The sequence below is a fragment of the Etheostoma cragini genome, chromosome 5 (assembly GCF_013103735.1).
Source record: "Etheostoma cragini isolate CJK2018 chromosome 5, CSU_Ecrag_1.0, whole genome shotgun sequence".
In the NCBI taxonomy this organism is placed as follows: Eukaryota; Metazoa; Chordata; class Actinopteri; order Perciformes; family Percidae; genus Etheostoma; species Etheostoma cragini.
The window spans coordinates 19,976,410-19,989,093 of record NC_048411.1 but is presented as its reverse complement, the minus strand read 5'-3'; the positions used below and the strand labels follow the sequence as shown (position 1 = coordinate 19,989,093).

At 40.6% G+C, this 12,684-nt stretch overlaps 1 protein-coding gene across 2 annotated transcripts; it reads right to left on the bottom strand.

The window, feature by feature from the left end:
• Nucleotides 1-8,018: 8,018 nt before the first annotated feature.
• LOC117945335 (homeobox protein orthopedia B-like) lies at nt 8,019-12,456 on the bottom strand. Of its 2 annotated transcripts, none has more exons than XM_034872778.1 (3): nt 12,242-12,456; nt 11,481-11,881; nt 8,019-8,537 (listed from the first exon to the last, which is right to left on the bottom strand). In XM_034872778.1, the coding sequence occupies exons 1-3, from the start codon at nt 12,276-12,278 to the stop codon at nt 8,034-8,036; spliced, it is 942 nt and encodes a 313-aa protein (XP_034728669.1). In that variant the 5' UTR covers nt 12,279-12,456; the 3' UTR covers nt 8,019-8,033. The 2 variants fall into 2 exon arrangements, with proteins under 2 accessions (XP_034728669.1, XP_034728668.1); XM_034872777.1 differs by having other exon boundaries at nt 12,203-12,453.
• Nucleotides 12,457-12,684: the final 228 nt, after the last annotated feature.

Genomic DNA, 12,684 nt, shown 5'->3' with positions numbered 1-12,684 from the left:
AAGATTTATCAAAATGCAAGATAACACATGCAGAAATTACAGTTCACTTTTCAAAGCGGCTGCAAAAGAGAATCAAGAACCACATTTTAAATGTTTCTTAAAAACTTCTTCTACTCATCAGGATTTTCAGAAGAAGACAGAAGCGGCTTAGGAATCTTTTATAGAGTGATTTTGCAGTGAACTCTGTGTGGTTGTGATTGCCTCAGCTAGTCTATGTGGTCAAAGTTAAATCACAATGATTGTTGACTTCAGACATTAGCGTTTTAACCCTGCCTCAAATCCCAGCGTGCAACCTCCTTCTGCACACCTGCTCCCTGGCACAGAGAGTACATATAGCTAAGTATTTTTGTGTTGTTGTTCACACACACATACACACACAAACACACGCACGCACGCACACGCACACACACACACACACACACACACACACACACACACACACACACACACACACACACACACACACACACACGCTTGTGTGGATCTGTCTGTCAACACAGCGGTCCGGCCCGGCTCTCCTTACTGCCTGACTGACCCATTCATCTCCTGTGGGGGCCGTAATGAGCCGACCCTCCCCGTTTGGACCGACCTGACAGAGAGAGATTACTTCAACGCCTGCATGGATTTTCTCCCTTGTCCCCTCCTCCCCATTCCTCTCCCCTGAAAGTGGTTAATTCAAAATGCATTAATGAGGAGCGATGGATAACACACTTTTCTTTTAATTACTTTCCAACGGAGTTCTTCAGGGAAGATCTGATGACTCCTATCTGATGCTGGCCTGTTTGTTTGTTTGTTTGTTTGTTTGTTTGTTTGCTTGTTTTGTTTACTTTTAAAGTCTTATCTAACACATTTTGTAGCCAGGATACATACTGTAGTAACAAAGCATTATTAGGTCAGTTAGATCAACAATACATAAAGTTTTTGGGTCAGGCATGGATTAGTGAGAAAGGTAAGAAGAAAACAAATGAGAGATGATTTCATTGACAACAACAAACCTGCTTTAGTATGAAGCAAATGTTGGCCAGCGTGGACTATTGTAGCCATTGCAAAGAATGATGGGTGCACCTCCTTCAAAAGAAAGCAAAACATTTGAAGGAGTCCAACGGCAGAAGCACCACATGCTTACATTCAATACAATAGTTAACTCCCTAACTTCTAGCACAATCTGCTTCCTTTTACTAAATCTTTATTCTGTCTTGTCCATCCAATTTGGACATATAAATTGAATGTTGTCCCCTAAACCACGTCTGCTCAGGGCAGGTGGGTGGGCCTTTGTCACTCAGCAAATGTGTTCCTGCATCGTTCAGCCTCCACTGTGGTCTGGCCAGTCTTATCCAGCCTAATAAACATTGATTAGTTTACATAATCAATGCACTCAATGACAATGATTCAGTGCACTGCATAAATGTATCGACTCCAATCAGCTATAAACAGTGGCCATCTTTTTCATGCATTTTCTGCATTTAATAGCCATATTTTGATGGAACAATAATTGCATGATTCTCTGCAGAGTTAACAGACACATTTCATTAAGTGATACCAAGAGAAGAAAAAAAATCTATTGACCATGTGTCTAGATTTAAAAATAAATAAATAAATGTATGAATGAATAAAAAAACAAAACATTTTGTACAGTAGTGGGATGCTCTTGACAGCCACCAGAAGGTGGCAATGTTTAGCTGCTGTGGGCATCAAAGCAACGACAGTTCTTGTTCATATTCCTATAATGAAGTGTGGCACAATGAATTATATTTTACAAATCTTAGCGGAGGTGATTGAACTGAATAAAACAAGACACATGTACAGAAATGTGACTTTAAAAGACCTAAAATTCACAGGGGGTTCAAATTAGGAAATGAAGTAAAACAACGGTTGGATATTGTATCCGCCTGCGTTCAGGTTCATGTAAAAAGACATTCAGGCTGTCAGTCTAGGTGAGGAAAGTTTTTGGGGAATACCACAAGACACCTATCTTATATCAAACAATCTATGATCTAAAAGAGAGTCAAGCGCTGTATCATCTTTCACTGAACAGGTGAATTCAAGGAAGGAAGTGCAGTAGGTAAACCCTAATGTGAAGCATGCAACTTTGCTACTCATGCTGTTCATAGCCATGCATGACCTGGTCATGAAATGAATGTTGATAAAGTAGAAAAGCCTGTTTAATCAGGATGGATCACTGTGCAGAGGTGGAGAATGTCAGAGAGAGCAGGCACAGCTGCTTGGTGAGAAATCCAATATTGACTGTCGGGATAAATGTCCTGCATATTCTCTCATCTGTCCCAGGAGCCGTGTTATTATGCCTCTCACGTTAGCACTCCTAATTGGATTAAAAATGGCTTGTTATTGGGAGAAAAATGACTGAGAAAACTATCATGATTATTGCCTCTCAACAATGTTGGCTCACAGAGCTGAAGAGGAGAAGTAATTGTCATGGCTTTGGAAAATGTCAAAATTGTCTGTTTGCAAACAAACTGTTGCTTTGATTGATTGCATTATGAGATCAAACCAATGGGAGACAATGCAGTCACAAGTGAGGGCCTCTTTCATTATTTTATTCTGGTAAAATAAAGCAAGAAATGTCACATCAAAGTGTAGCATTCATGGCTTTTACTTTTTTACTTTACATTTCACATTGTTATATAATCAACTAGATGTGTGTGTGTGTGTGTGTGTGTGTGTGTGTGTGTGTTTTTTTGTTTGTGGACAGACATGTACTGTCTGCATATACGTATGGTTGTGAATGCCTGCGTGAACAGAAATTTAACAGACAAATCCATCAGACGTCCACTGGGTTTTGGTTTGTATACCACCAGGAGCACCCATTAACAGAAAATGAATGCTCAATGCCATAAAGCTGACAGTGTCTCATTCATACTGACACACTGGCTAAATTACACATAAAAGCAATGATAACATCATCATTAAATATTGATTTTAAGGATGGTTGAAACAAAAACCAAGCCACACTTGTTTTGCAGATGAAGGGATTAGAGTCAAAGCAGATTGAGCAGAGTGGTTAAAAAAAAGGGACTAGCTACAGGGCTTCTTGTGGAAAAAAGATGGACAGAAAAGAAAGGGAAGAAGAAAAGGAGAGAGTAAGAAACAGGGATAGGGGGTGGAGAGTAGAGAGAGATAAGGGGTAGGGTAGGTGAGGGGGTAGAAAGAGATTTAAGGCTGAGGCTCAGAGCAGATGTTAGTGTTGATGATGATGGATGCAGGTTGTTGAGATGCAGAGTTGTTATCATGAGAGGCACTCGCAGCCTCCTCACAGTACACTTTCCCCCCAGATGACACTGTGCGTGCGTATGCGTGGGCGTGAGTGTGTGCATGTGCGTGTGCGTGTGCGTGAGTAACATAGCAGTGGAGAGGGAGATGCTAAAATGAGAAAGCTACATGCTCAAATTAGGTTCACATGAAATATACTTTATGTTGTTTTTCATGAATTTGTCTTTGTTTAAAAATATAAGAAATATATATTTTCATGTAAAAATGTCTAAAGGACACAGTGTCACAGATGAGGCTGATGAACAACTATCTTTTACACTCTTAGGCACAGATACAGTAAAAAGCAACTTCCTCTAAAAGCCTTAATTGGATTAATTTGAAGATTTTTCCCTTTTATCTTGCAAAGGAGAGCCATTGTCTTGCATAAAATCACGTATCACTGGGCTACCACATACATCCTTGCAATAATCCAAATTCACCCAAAACTACACACATTTGCTGCCCAAGAACATAGGCAGCAGGTGGCGCGCGCGCACGTCTGTGTGTCTGTGTGCGTGCGTGTGTGTGTGTGTGTGTGTGTGTGTGTGTGTGTGTGTGTGTGTGTGTGAATGGGACATGTTGAGTGGTAACCTGCTCTACAGTCTAACCAGATAAAAGGTGCAGGACAGAAACATGTCGGTAATTGATTGCTAATTAGTTCTTTTGTTGTTGTCCATTGTGTCCTGACAGAGCATTGCCCTGGGCTGTCTATTCACCAGCAGAGACAGTGCAAGGAAATAAGCATAGCTAGTCCATAATGAGACAAACTGTTGTAACCCCAGCAGACGATAGAATCCGCTTAAAGCCTCTATCATTGAACCCCCCGAAACCATCCAGCTGCAAGGACCCCATCAGCTGCATTCTGCTTTACAGTATGTGGTGCAGCAGGCTATGTGCCATTTACACTGAGTTGCTTTGCCCACATCTCTCTCCCTCTCTCATCAGTGCGTGAGAAATTACCTAATGAGGAATGGGTCGCACATTTCCACAAACTCATTAACCCGCGAGCGAGTGAGACTAATTGCAGCGTTTGGGTAATGTGATTTCACATCTGTTACTGCAGCCCAGGACACAGTAGTCAGCACGGGGCTGGATATGGTGGGCTGAGCCACACATAGAGCTAGGTCTACCAGAACACACCGCTGCAGCTCCAACCTGGATGGGTGGAGCAACAATCAGTTTGGCTGTGGTCATAGTGTTTGATCAATTGTTGTCAAACAATGTTGTGTAATTACATGCCTCTGCAGGGTAGGTAAGCCAGCCACTATTCTGAAAAAATGAAATGAAGTGTACAGCATGAGACGAATGAGCAGTGACTTGGAATCAGTGACCATTAAGAAACAAAAGGTGTCCATTTATTTTGAAATTCAATGTCAGTTATTATTATCAATTCAACTGATAACCTGAGTTTTCTTTCTCTCTATATTCACTGTGATTTGACTATAAATTCAACCTAGAAAAGGATTATTTTGTAATTTAGGTTTTCCTTTTTTGGTTTTGTCTTTCAATGTGGATTATGGTTTCAGTATGTAAATGTAATACCAGTGTGATCTGTGTTGTGCTGCTGCACGTCATACTTGAAAATAGCTTGAAAAATAATGTACAACTTGTTTTTTATTGTGAGTTGGAAAACGTCAGGCTATTTAATTTAAGCTAATTGCGTATAACAAAAACGTATTGCTTGACACACACACACACACACACAAACACACACACACACACACACACACACAAATACATTATTTTTTCAGGGTCTTGACTTGGGTTGGTATTTTCAATAATTCAGCAAATTACTGCAAACAAATTTATGTTAATAGAAAAGGTGGGAACCAACTGTTTAATATGGGAAAAGTAATATACTTTTGTTAATTATGATTAATCCTTTGTTTAACCCCCTTGCATTGTTACAGAAACTCCAATTATAAGTTTACAGGCAGTGAGACTGCTTATGGTAATGCCATATCACATCAATTACCATCCCATAAACCATAGACCATAAATTGGCCTCAGAGCTGACAATGAGATGAGGTTAACACGCTGATTAATTTGAGCTGCTGTGATTTCAGGCAGAAGTTGACACTTATAATCTTTGACACAAACATTGAGGTCCGCTCACTTCCATAATGGAATTTTTTTTATTTACTTCTTTCTGGGCTGCGTCTGAGTTTATAGACATTAGGCTGCATCTCACATCAGGAGCATTTGAAATAAGTCACGCAAACAAGGCGAGAGTTTCTCTTATCATACAACTGACGGGCAAGTAATGAGGAACTTTAAATACATGTCAAGTGATCAAAAGGTGTAAAAAGCTGCTTAATAAAGATTACCTGTATTTTTGTTATGGCAATTATGTAATTTAGTAAACACTATAGAAGTAGTTTAATCAAAAATAATTAAAACATGTCTGTTTACCAACGAAGATAAGAGTTTGTCAGTTTACATTTATAAATGTTTCAGATGATGTGTTTGTCCATTGCTTTAAGATAAAAACTGATATTCTTACCATATCCAATGGTATGGATGTTGTAATTTTGTTTCCAACACAGCAATTGTGCGCCTACTGTGCTGCAGAAGGGTACAATTGTGTGAAACTACTAAACCTTTTTCTGCATTTTGTTTCACTTGTTCCCTATAATTAGCCTTGGAAACGCCCAGATCAACATGTTCATTATGTGTTTACATAGTATTATTTGTCTTGTTGGGTTTGTGCTCATCATTTTTTTAGGGTACTGATTGACAGGTGTGAGACAGCTCCCTCCAGCTTTTTATGCTGCAAATAAAGTCTGAAGTAAGCACATGAACACAATATTTTCAATGTGTTGAAAGATAAACAGGGGTGCAAAATGTAAAGCCCTAGGTAAAACTCTTTATTATAGATTTTCAGTTTATAACTGTAAATGTATTTTCTAAAATGTTACACAATATGAAGTCAGTCTGTGTGTGTCACGTAACAGTCTCTCAATGTTTTCTGCAGGCATATCTGCACTTAAGAGTTGTGTAAATGTGAAAGCAGTGATTCTTTTAAAACCAGTTTAGCTATTGACCCTATTTACTGTGTGTACAAATAGCTACAGTATTTAGCAACTACCTAACAGCATGTGGTACTGTTGCTTCCCTGGGGCTCCTAATGTACAAGAGCAACCAGCAGATAGCAGAATAAAGTGTGATCCAGATACAGGCAGATATAGTCTATAAATAGAGTTATTGATAGGCATAAGTTGTCATAGTATTTCTGTTAACATTTCCATTAGAACTGGGCAGCCTTGGATATTATAACAAGTTTAGTTTTGCTGCAACTATTCGATTGTGTAATTACTTTGCAAGGATGGATCATAGCAGCCAACTTTAGCTTTAAAATAAAAGCAAGAAACTATATAGGCTAGACTGTTTAGACATACACAGACACACACACATACACACATGCCTGTGATTCCTTCTGTTTAGTTACAGTCCATCCAGTCTGCTCAGTGGGATGACCGTCACGGTTAAAAGCAATGACCGTCACATCACAGCACTGACATCTTTACCGCTCCTGTCTTCCACACTGGGACCACTCATCCTTCATAAATCCTTTAACCCTGTCACCTCAAAAACTGGTCCCTGAGCAACGACCACTTACAATATTAGTTTGTGCAACAAAATTACATCTTACAATATCTTAACTGTCAAGCCTACAGTAGCCTAACACATACTATAAAAGGGCTAAAAGTGTAGTTCAAATCCCATTGTAATTTTTGCTAAATAGAATCCAAATAAACTACAAGTACTATCAACAAAAGGGTAGGTCTGTACTGAGGGTCATACAACGACCATTTATATATAAGTGCCTATAGGAATTTGTACAAAATGGGCATTATGATATCTCGTTCAACTTAATGGAGACATGAATCATTCTTTTTTTGGACATTCTTGAAAATTACTTTTATTTATTTGTTCATTTTAAATTGGTACAAACCCGTCAATGTGGTGCATTTCGATGTAAGATCAAACATTTAAGAATTGTGTCAAGTAATAGCACATACAATAAGTTAAAACATGTCACAAAAAAGACCAGCGGGTACATAGCAAGAATGTTTTATCTACACAAAACATTCTAAAACAGCATAGGCCTACTGAAAGATTATTGGTTTTTTTTCCTCTTTAGATGAATGCTCTCATCTCATACAGACGAGACTGATGTCGACTCTTCAATCTGAGTGGGCCCCATTTTCTCCTTAAATTATCCAAGCGTTTAAATCCACATGCACAGTGCATGCCCGAAAGCCAGTTCAATAGGCCCACCTACAGTATGGTGCGTGTTGGTGGTAGGTTGTTACCAAAAATGTGTACCCAATCTCATAAATAACCGTTTGACATAACAACTTCACCTGAACACAATAACATGTGTGCGTGAAGACACACTCAATGAAAACGTAAATACGACGATTGTTTGGCTCTTAATAATTAGGGCCTATAGTCTAGAGATCATTACAATAGTATGTATCATCAATAGTTGATAAAATCGTAACAAGATAAATAACCCCAAACCCAAGATATTTTTTCTTCTGTTTGTCCATCAGTGTTGTCCTTTTCTTTTTGTCATTAGGCTATGTCTAGATGAAGTCACATACAGTCTCCATTTCCTCACATTTCAGGCCTGATTAGCTCGCTCGTTCTCTCGTTTTGATCTAATAGCTGGAATAAAAACAGAAAAAGAGCCGAAGGGTGGGGCTGGGAGTGGGAGTTGGGAGCAGAGTAGTGCGGTGGGGGTGTTTTTTGAAAAGTCACTAAGTGAAACTCATGGACACTGTGTGCTCCAGCGCTTTGCGCCGCAGTGACGCGATGCTTGTCCCTCTCCACATGTCACTGTCCGGGGAACTACACAGCTGCGGGGAGCCCGATACGTTCGTGGGGCCGGATAGAGAGGCCGACATTCCGGGAAAATGCGACTGGTAGAGGTGGGACTGCAGACCGGAGCCGTTGGAGGAAAGGCCGTTGGAGAGACCCATGGAGTTTGGTGGCGGGCCGGGGCCCAGACTGCACTGTGACAGGGACTGTGGCATGCCCGGCTGACGACCCAGGGCCGACGGGAGCTGCAGCTGGGAGACCCCCGGCATCCCTGTGGCCCAGCGAGAGTCGTTGGCGTGGAAGGAGCACAGGCTGTTCTCCATGGCGGCCGCGGCAGAGAACTGTGGCAGGCCCGGTGTTGGGAGCAGCGTCCCCGGGGAGCGGAAAACATTGGTGGTCTTCTTCCTTTTCTTCCACTTAGCACGTCTGTTCTGAAACCAAACCTGCAAGCAGAGAGACCGGAACGTGAGCAATCAGAAGTACAGACTGAGAAGCCTGTGCCTGGAGTAGTGTCTGCTTATACACTTTATTACACTGTAATGAGGGCTGTAAGGTGGATGCAGTATACGTGTTTGTGTAACCATGGGAGAAAAATACTATTTACGCACGATAGCTCACCACACTCGGACTAACTTTAGAATAATACAACAAAACTAGTTATATATAAATATAATGTGTTTATAATAATAAAGAATAATGCGTTTGTCTTTGTCGCTTAGTGTCTCTGTGTGTGTGTGTATGCACTTGGTGCTTATGTGTTGTTGATGTCGTAATGTGCGTCTATGCACTATGACCTGTGTCTACTGCATGTGCTACTTGTGTTATGTTTTTCTCTTGCCATCAACCTGCCAGCTGTCAGGATCTGGAATATTGGTTGTATTATTGGTTATTGGTTGAATATGTGTTGTATCGTTGTAGCTCAATGTTTTAAGCTATCAACCTGCATGGCTAAATATGGAACATTTGCATGTTGTATTGTGTGCTAATGTTGATTAATGTGCGTTGTCTATAAAGAAATCAAACAATAAAAAAGTTAAAATAGGGTGTGTAATTGTATTCCAGATACATAGCAAGCATGGTGGCTGGTGAAATCTAACCTGCAGTGTCCTTGAGCAACGCAAATTCTCTGTGGGGCCTGGTCTGAACCTGACCCCATAGGCCACTGTCTGTGTGGAGCTAGGCCAAACGAAATTAACAATACGTAAATGTAGACCATCTGTTATTGCCCTAAGGACCTCTTACATTCATTGTCACTATATCCTAAAGGGTAGGACTTTGAGGGAGTACTGTATAATAGGTGTAATTTATGAATCATTCTAAATTGCATTAGTAGGCTACAGCTTATGTACACAATACTGTTCAAGGAGGTTATTGTAAATTCCAACCATTCAACCTAATATGTGTTTTTAAGACCAAAGTGGAGATGAAATAGTCAAAATGGGTTAGGAATTTCATTGCAGCCTAAATAAAATACAATATACAGAAGGCCTGTGTAAAACTCAACCGTCACAGGGTTTTTTATTACTGGTGTTCCGCAGCAGTGAGCTGAACAATTTATCTTTATAACATCTTATTTACAAGCAGATTAACTGAAAATTGCCTTAAATGTTGCGGGGACTTAAATACAAATGGCCCGCATTACTGTACACAATCCACGTAAACATAAAACCCACCCAAACGCACGCGCAAAAAAACACAGACACATCGACCCACGCACGCGCGTCTCCGTTGGGCTTTTTAAAGATTTCATCATCTTCGGGCGTGATTAATACGCGCGCGAGGCCGTGAGTCGATGCCTCTGTATTAAAAGTGAAATCTTGCTCTCATTCCGCTCAGCCATCCGTGAAACGTCGCCCAAACCCATTACACTCGGGGGAAAGAAAATGCAATTTCTCATTCCATTAAAAAAGTGCAATATATTCTTGGGTCCTATTAAGACGTCGCTGATAGAGCATTTTAAAGGAGCGGCTGTGGAGGCACGCACGCGGCCAACACGCCCACTGAAGGCCGCACCTGCACGACCTGCACTAATGTTTACCAACAGCGAGCGAAGCCGACCTGAGCCGACCGACAAATTGATTGTTAAAGTGACTAATGATTACACTGGTTTTATTGCTTTCAGTGGGATAATTTGCATGAATCTCACATTACTGGTTAATAACCCGTTCACGTGTTATAAATAGGACTGACATTGGTTGACAATGTGTTTGGTTTATCAGAGCTCGGTGTGTCCCTGCACTGTATGACCAGTATAACATGTTTGGTTGGTTTTATAGGTTCAATTTCCCAAAATACAAACGATTAAATTAAATTATAATTGGAATCACTGTGAGTGAAACAAATATGTGCCACATACTCCTACCCTCAATTTCTAAAAAGGGGGAGCTACATATTTTGTGAAGGAAACTTTGTTCTATATATCTTGGACATTATTTTGGCTAGGGTAAGACGCCATATTTGTTATGGTAAAAAGTATATTATACATTTTAGTAAAAATAATAAAATCCATATATGACTACACATGCAATTCCATGCAATCGTTGCAGGTCTACAGAAACAAAATAAATAAATTAGATTAGACACAGAACAATTTCCATTTATCCGGGGACTGTCACTACAGGTTGCGTTATAAAATATTCTAGCAACCAGAATATATTTGACTTCATGAACACTGCTCGTTATCCGCAAATGACAACTGTTTTTAGCACCTTGGACAGCGCGACTTTTACATTAAATGGGGCAGACTTCTTAAAGTTACATATTGCCTTATATAAAGCTAAACTTGAACACATTATGGGATGTTTAAATCATATAATTTAATTAAAATGTGATTGAGTTGGCATATTTTCTCAAACAACTGTCAAGAGAACACAACGATAAGATCAGGGCTTTTTCACCTGAGTATACTAAGGCAGGATATAGTGATGCATATTGCCCAAAAGAAGAAAATATTTTGTATTCAATTCTTTTAAATGACAATCTGCACAATAGTAGGCTACACTTTGAGTTGTGATTTAATGTAACTTAGACTTCACCAGTGGCGTCAATCCACCCTTTTGCTTTGATATTTTAACCAGTTGCACCCAAAACTTAACACCTAATGGCCACAAAAGGTCTGGGCACAAGATGACAAGTGACAAAGAATTTTAAATACATTATGGCAAAATTTAAAAAAAAATGATTCGAAGTGACCAAACTATATTTTACAAACGCACATTGGCCCTGAATCCTCTCCTGATATGAATCTAGCCTATTTTGCTCACTGCCGTCCAGGTGGAATTAAAAGATGATTTTAAACATTTATATCGTGCTGACAAACCAAAGCCCCACCCTTTCATGTCAAGCCAGTGTTTTTATCGTGTAAAATCCACAATAAAAGTGTTTACCTGGACTCTAGACTCGGTGAGGCCGATTCTCAGCGCCAGTTCCTCCCTCATGAAGATGTCAGGGTAGTGGGTTTTGGCGAAACTGCGCTCCAGCTCATTGAGCTGCGCCGGGGTAAAGCGCGTCCTGTGCCGCTTCTGTTTCTGTTGGCTGGCGGACTGACTGGAGCTCTGCTGCGGCTGCTGCTGCTGCTGCTGCTTCTCCTGCTCCTTCCCGTTCACCGGCATGCCGGCAGAGTTGGATCCCACGGTGGAGATGTCTTCTCCGGGCAGGAGAGTGGTTCCCTCTACAGAGTCAGAACCTGGGGCCATGTCTCCTGGATGCCCCTGGTCTTGAACCCCACCACCCAGTCGACACTTGAGAGCCTCTCGGTGTCCGAGTAACTCTGCAGCGTCCTTCATCCCTGAGAGGATGAGGAGGCGAGATGATTTGAGTAATGGACAATTTCACAGCGCAGCATCTTTAAATGAGAATTACATGCAAAAGCTGTGCTTCTTTATGGCAACAGACGTGTATTAATCTAAAGTATAAGCTACAACACAAAAAAGAAATATAGCTTGGGTTGTAATTTTAAACCGCAATTTCTGCTGTCATCATTCCTCATTCCTGATAAATAACTGTAAAGAATTGCTTCAACCAACGACAAACCACTTAGATGTTAACACAATTAACTACACAGTCTATCTATCACTTCACAAGGTTAAATAAGAAGTTGGAATCTTACACTGGAGTTTAGGGCCGGAGTTTAGTGATGATAACTCACCGAGCCGAGCATCCAGGAGGTCGGCATGAGAGAGCATGGCGTACCGCTCCAGGGTGAAACGCGCTCCAGAAAATCCCACAACTTTGGGGCAATTTAAAAAGTATATATCGTCTAAATGAACGAAAATTCGGTTTGTGGTTAAAAAAAGGAGGTCCCTTGCATTATAATGTCCTTTAGAGCGATGGGGAGGCGCTTATTAGTTGAAAGAACCCGTGAGCTTCCTCAAATAAGAGCCAATCAGAGCGGGAGCCTGGAAATGTCAGCGACGTGACTCCCCCCCCCCACACCACCTTTTTTTTATTTTATTTTTTTTAAGCTCAAGTCGAGCTCGCACGCGCACAGACCCAAACGCGCACGAAACACTACAATTCAATTCAATTCTCTGCCATTCCGTCTTCTGATTTATTAGCTTTCCATGCTCAAATTATTCCACGTTAAACATC

Coding starts and splice junctions, on each gene's coding strand:
- LOC117945335 (XM_034872777.1), bottom strand. CDS start 12,278: ATGCTCTCTCATGCCGACCTCCTGGATGCTCGGCTCGGTGAGTTATCA. Junction 11,882..12,202: donor CTCCGGCCCTAAACTCCAGT/GTAAGATTCCAA, acceptor TCATCCTCTCAG/GGATGAAGGACGCTGCAGAG. Junction 8,538..11,480: donor TCACCGAGTCTAGAGTCCAG/GTAAACACTTTT, acceptor CTCTGCTTGCAG/GTTTGGTTTCAGAACAGACG.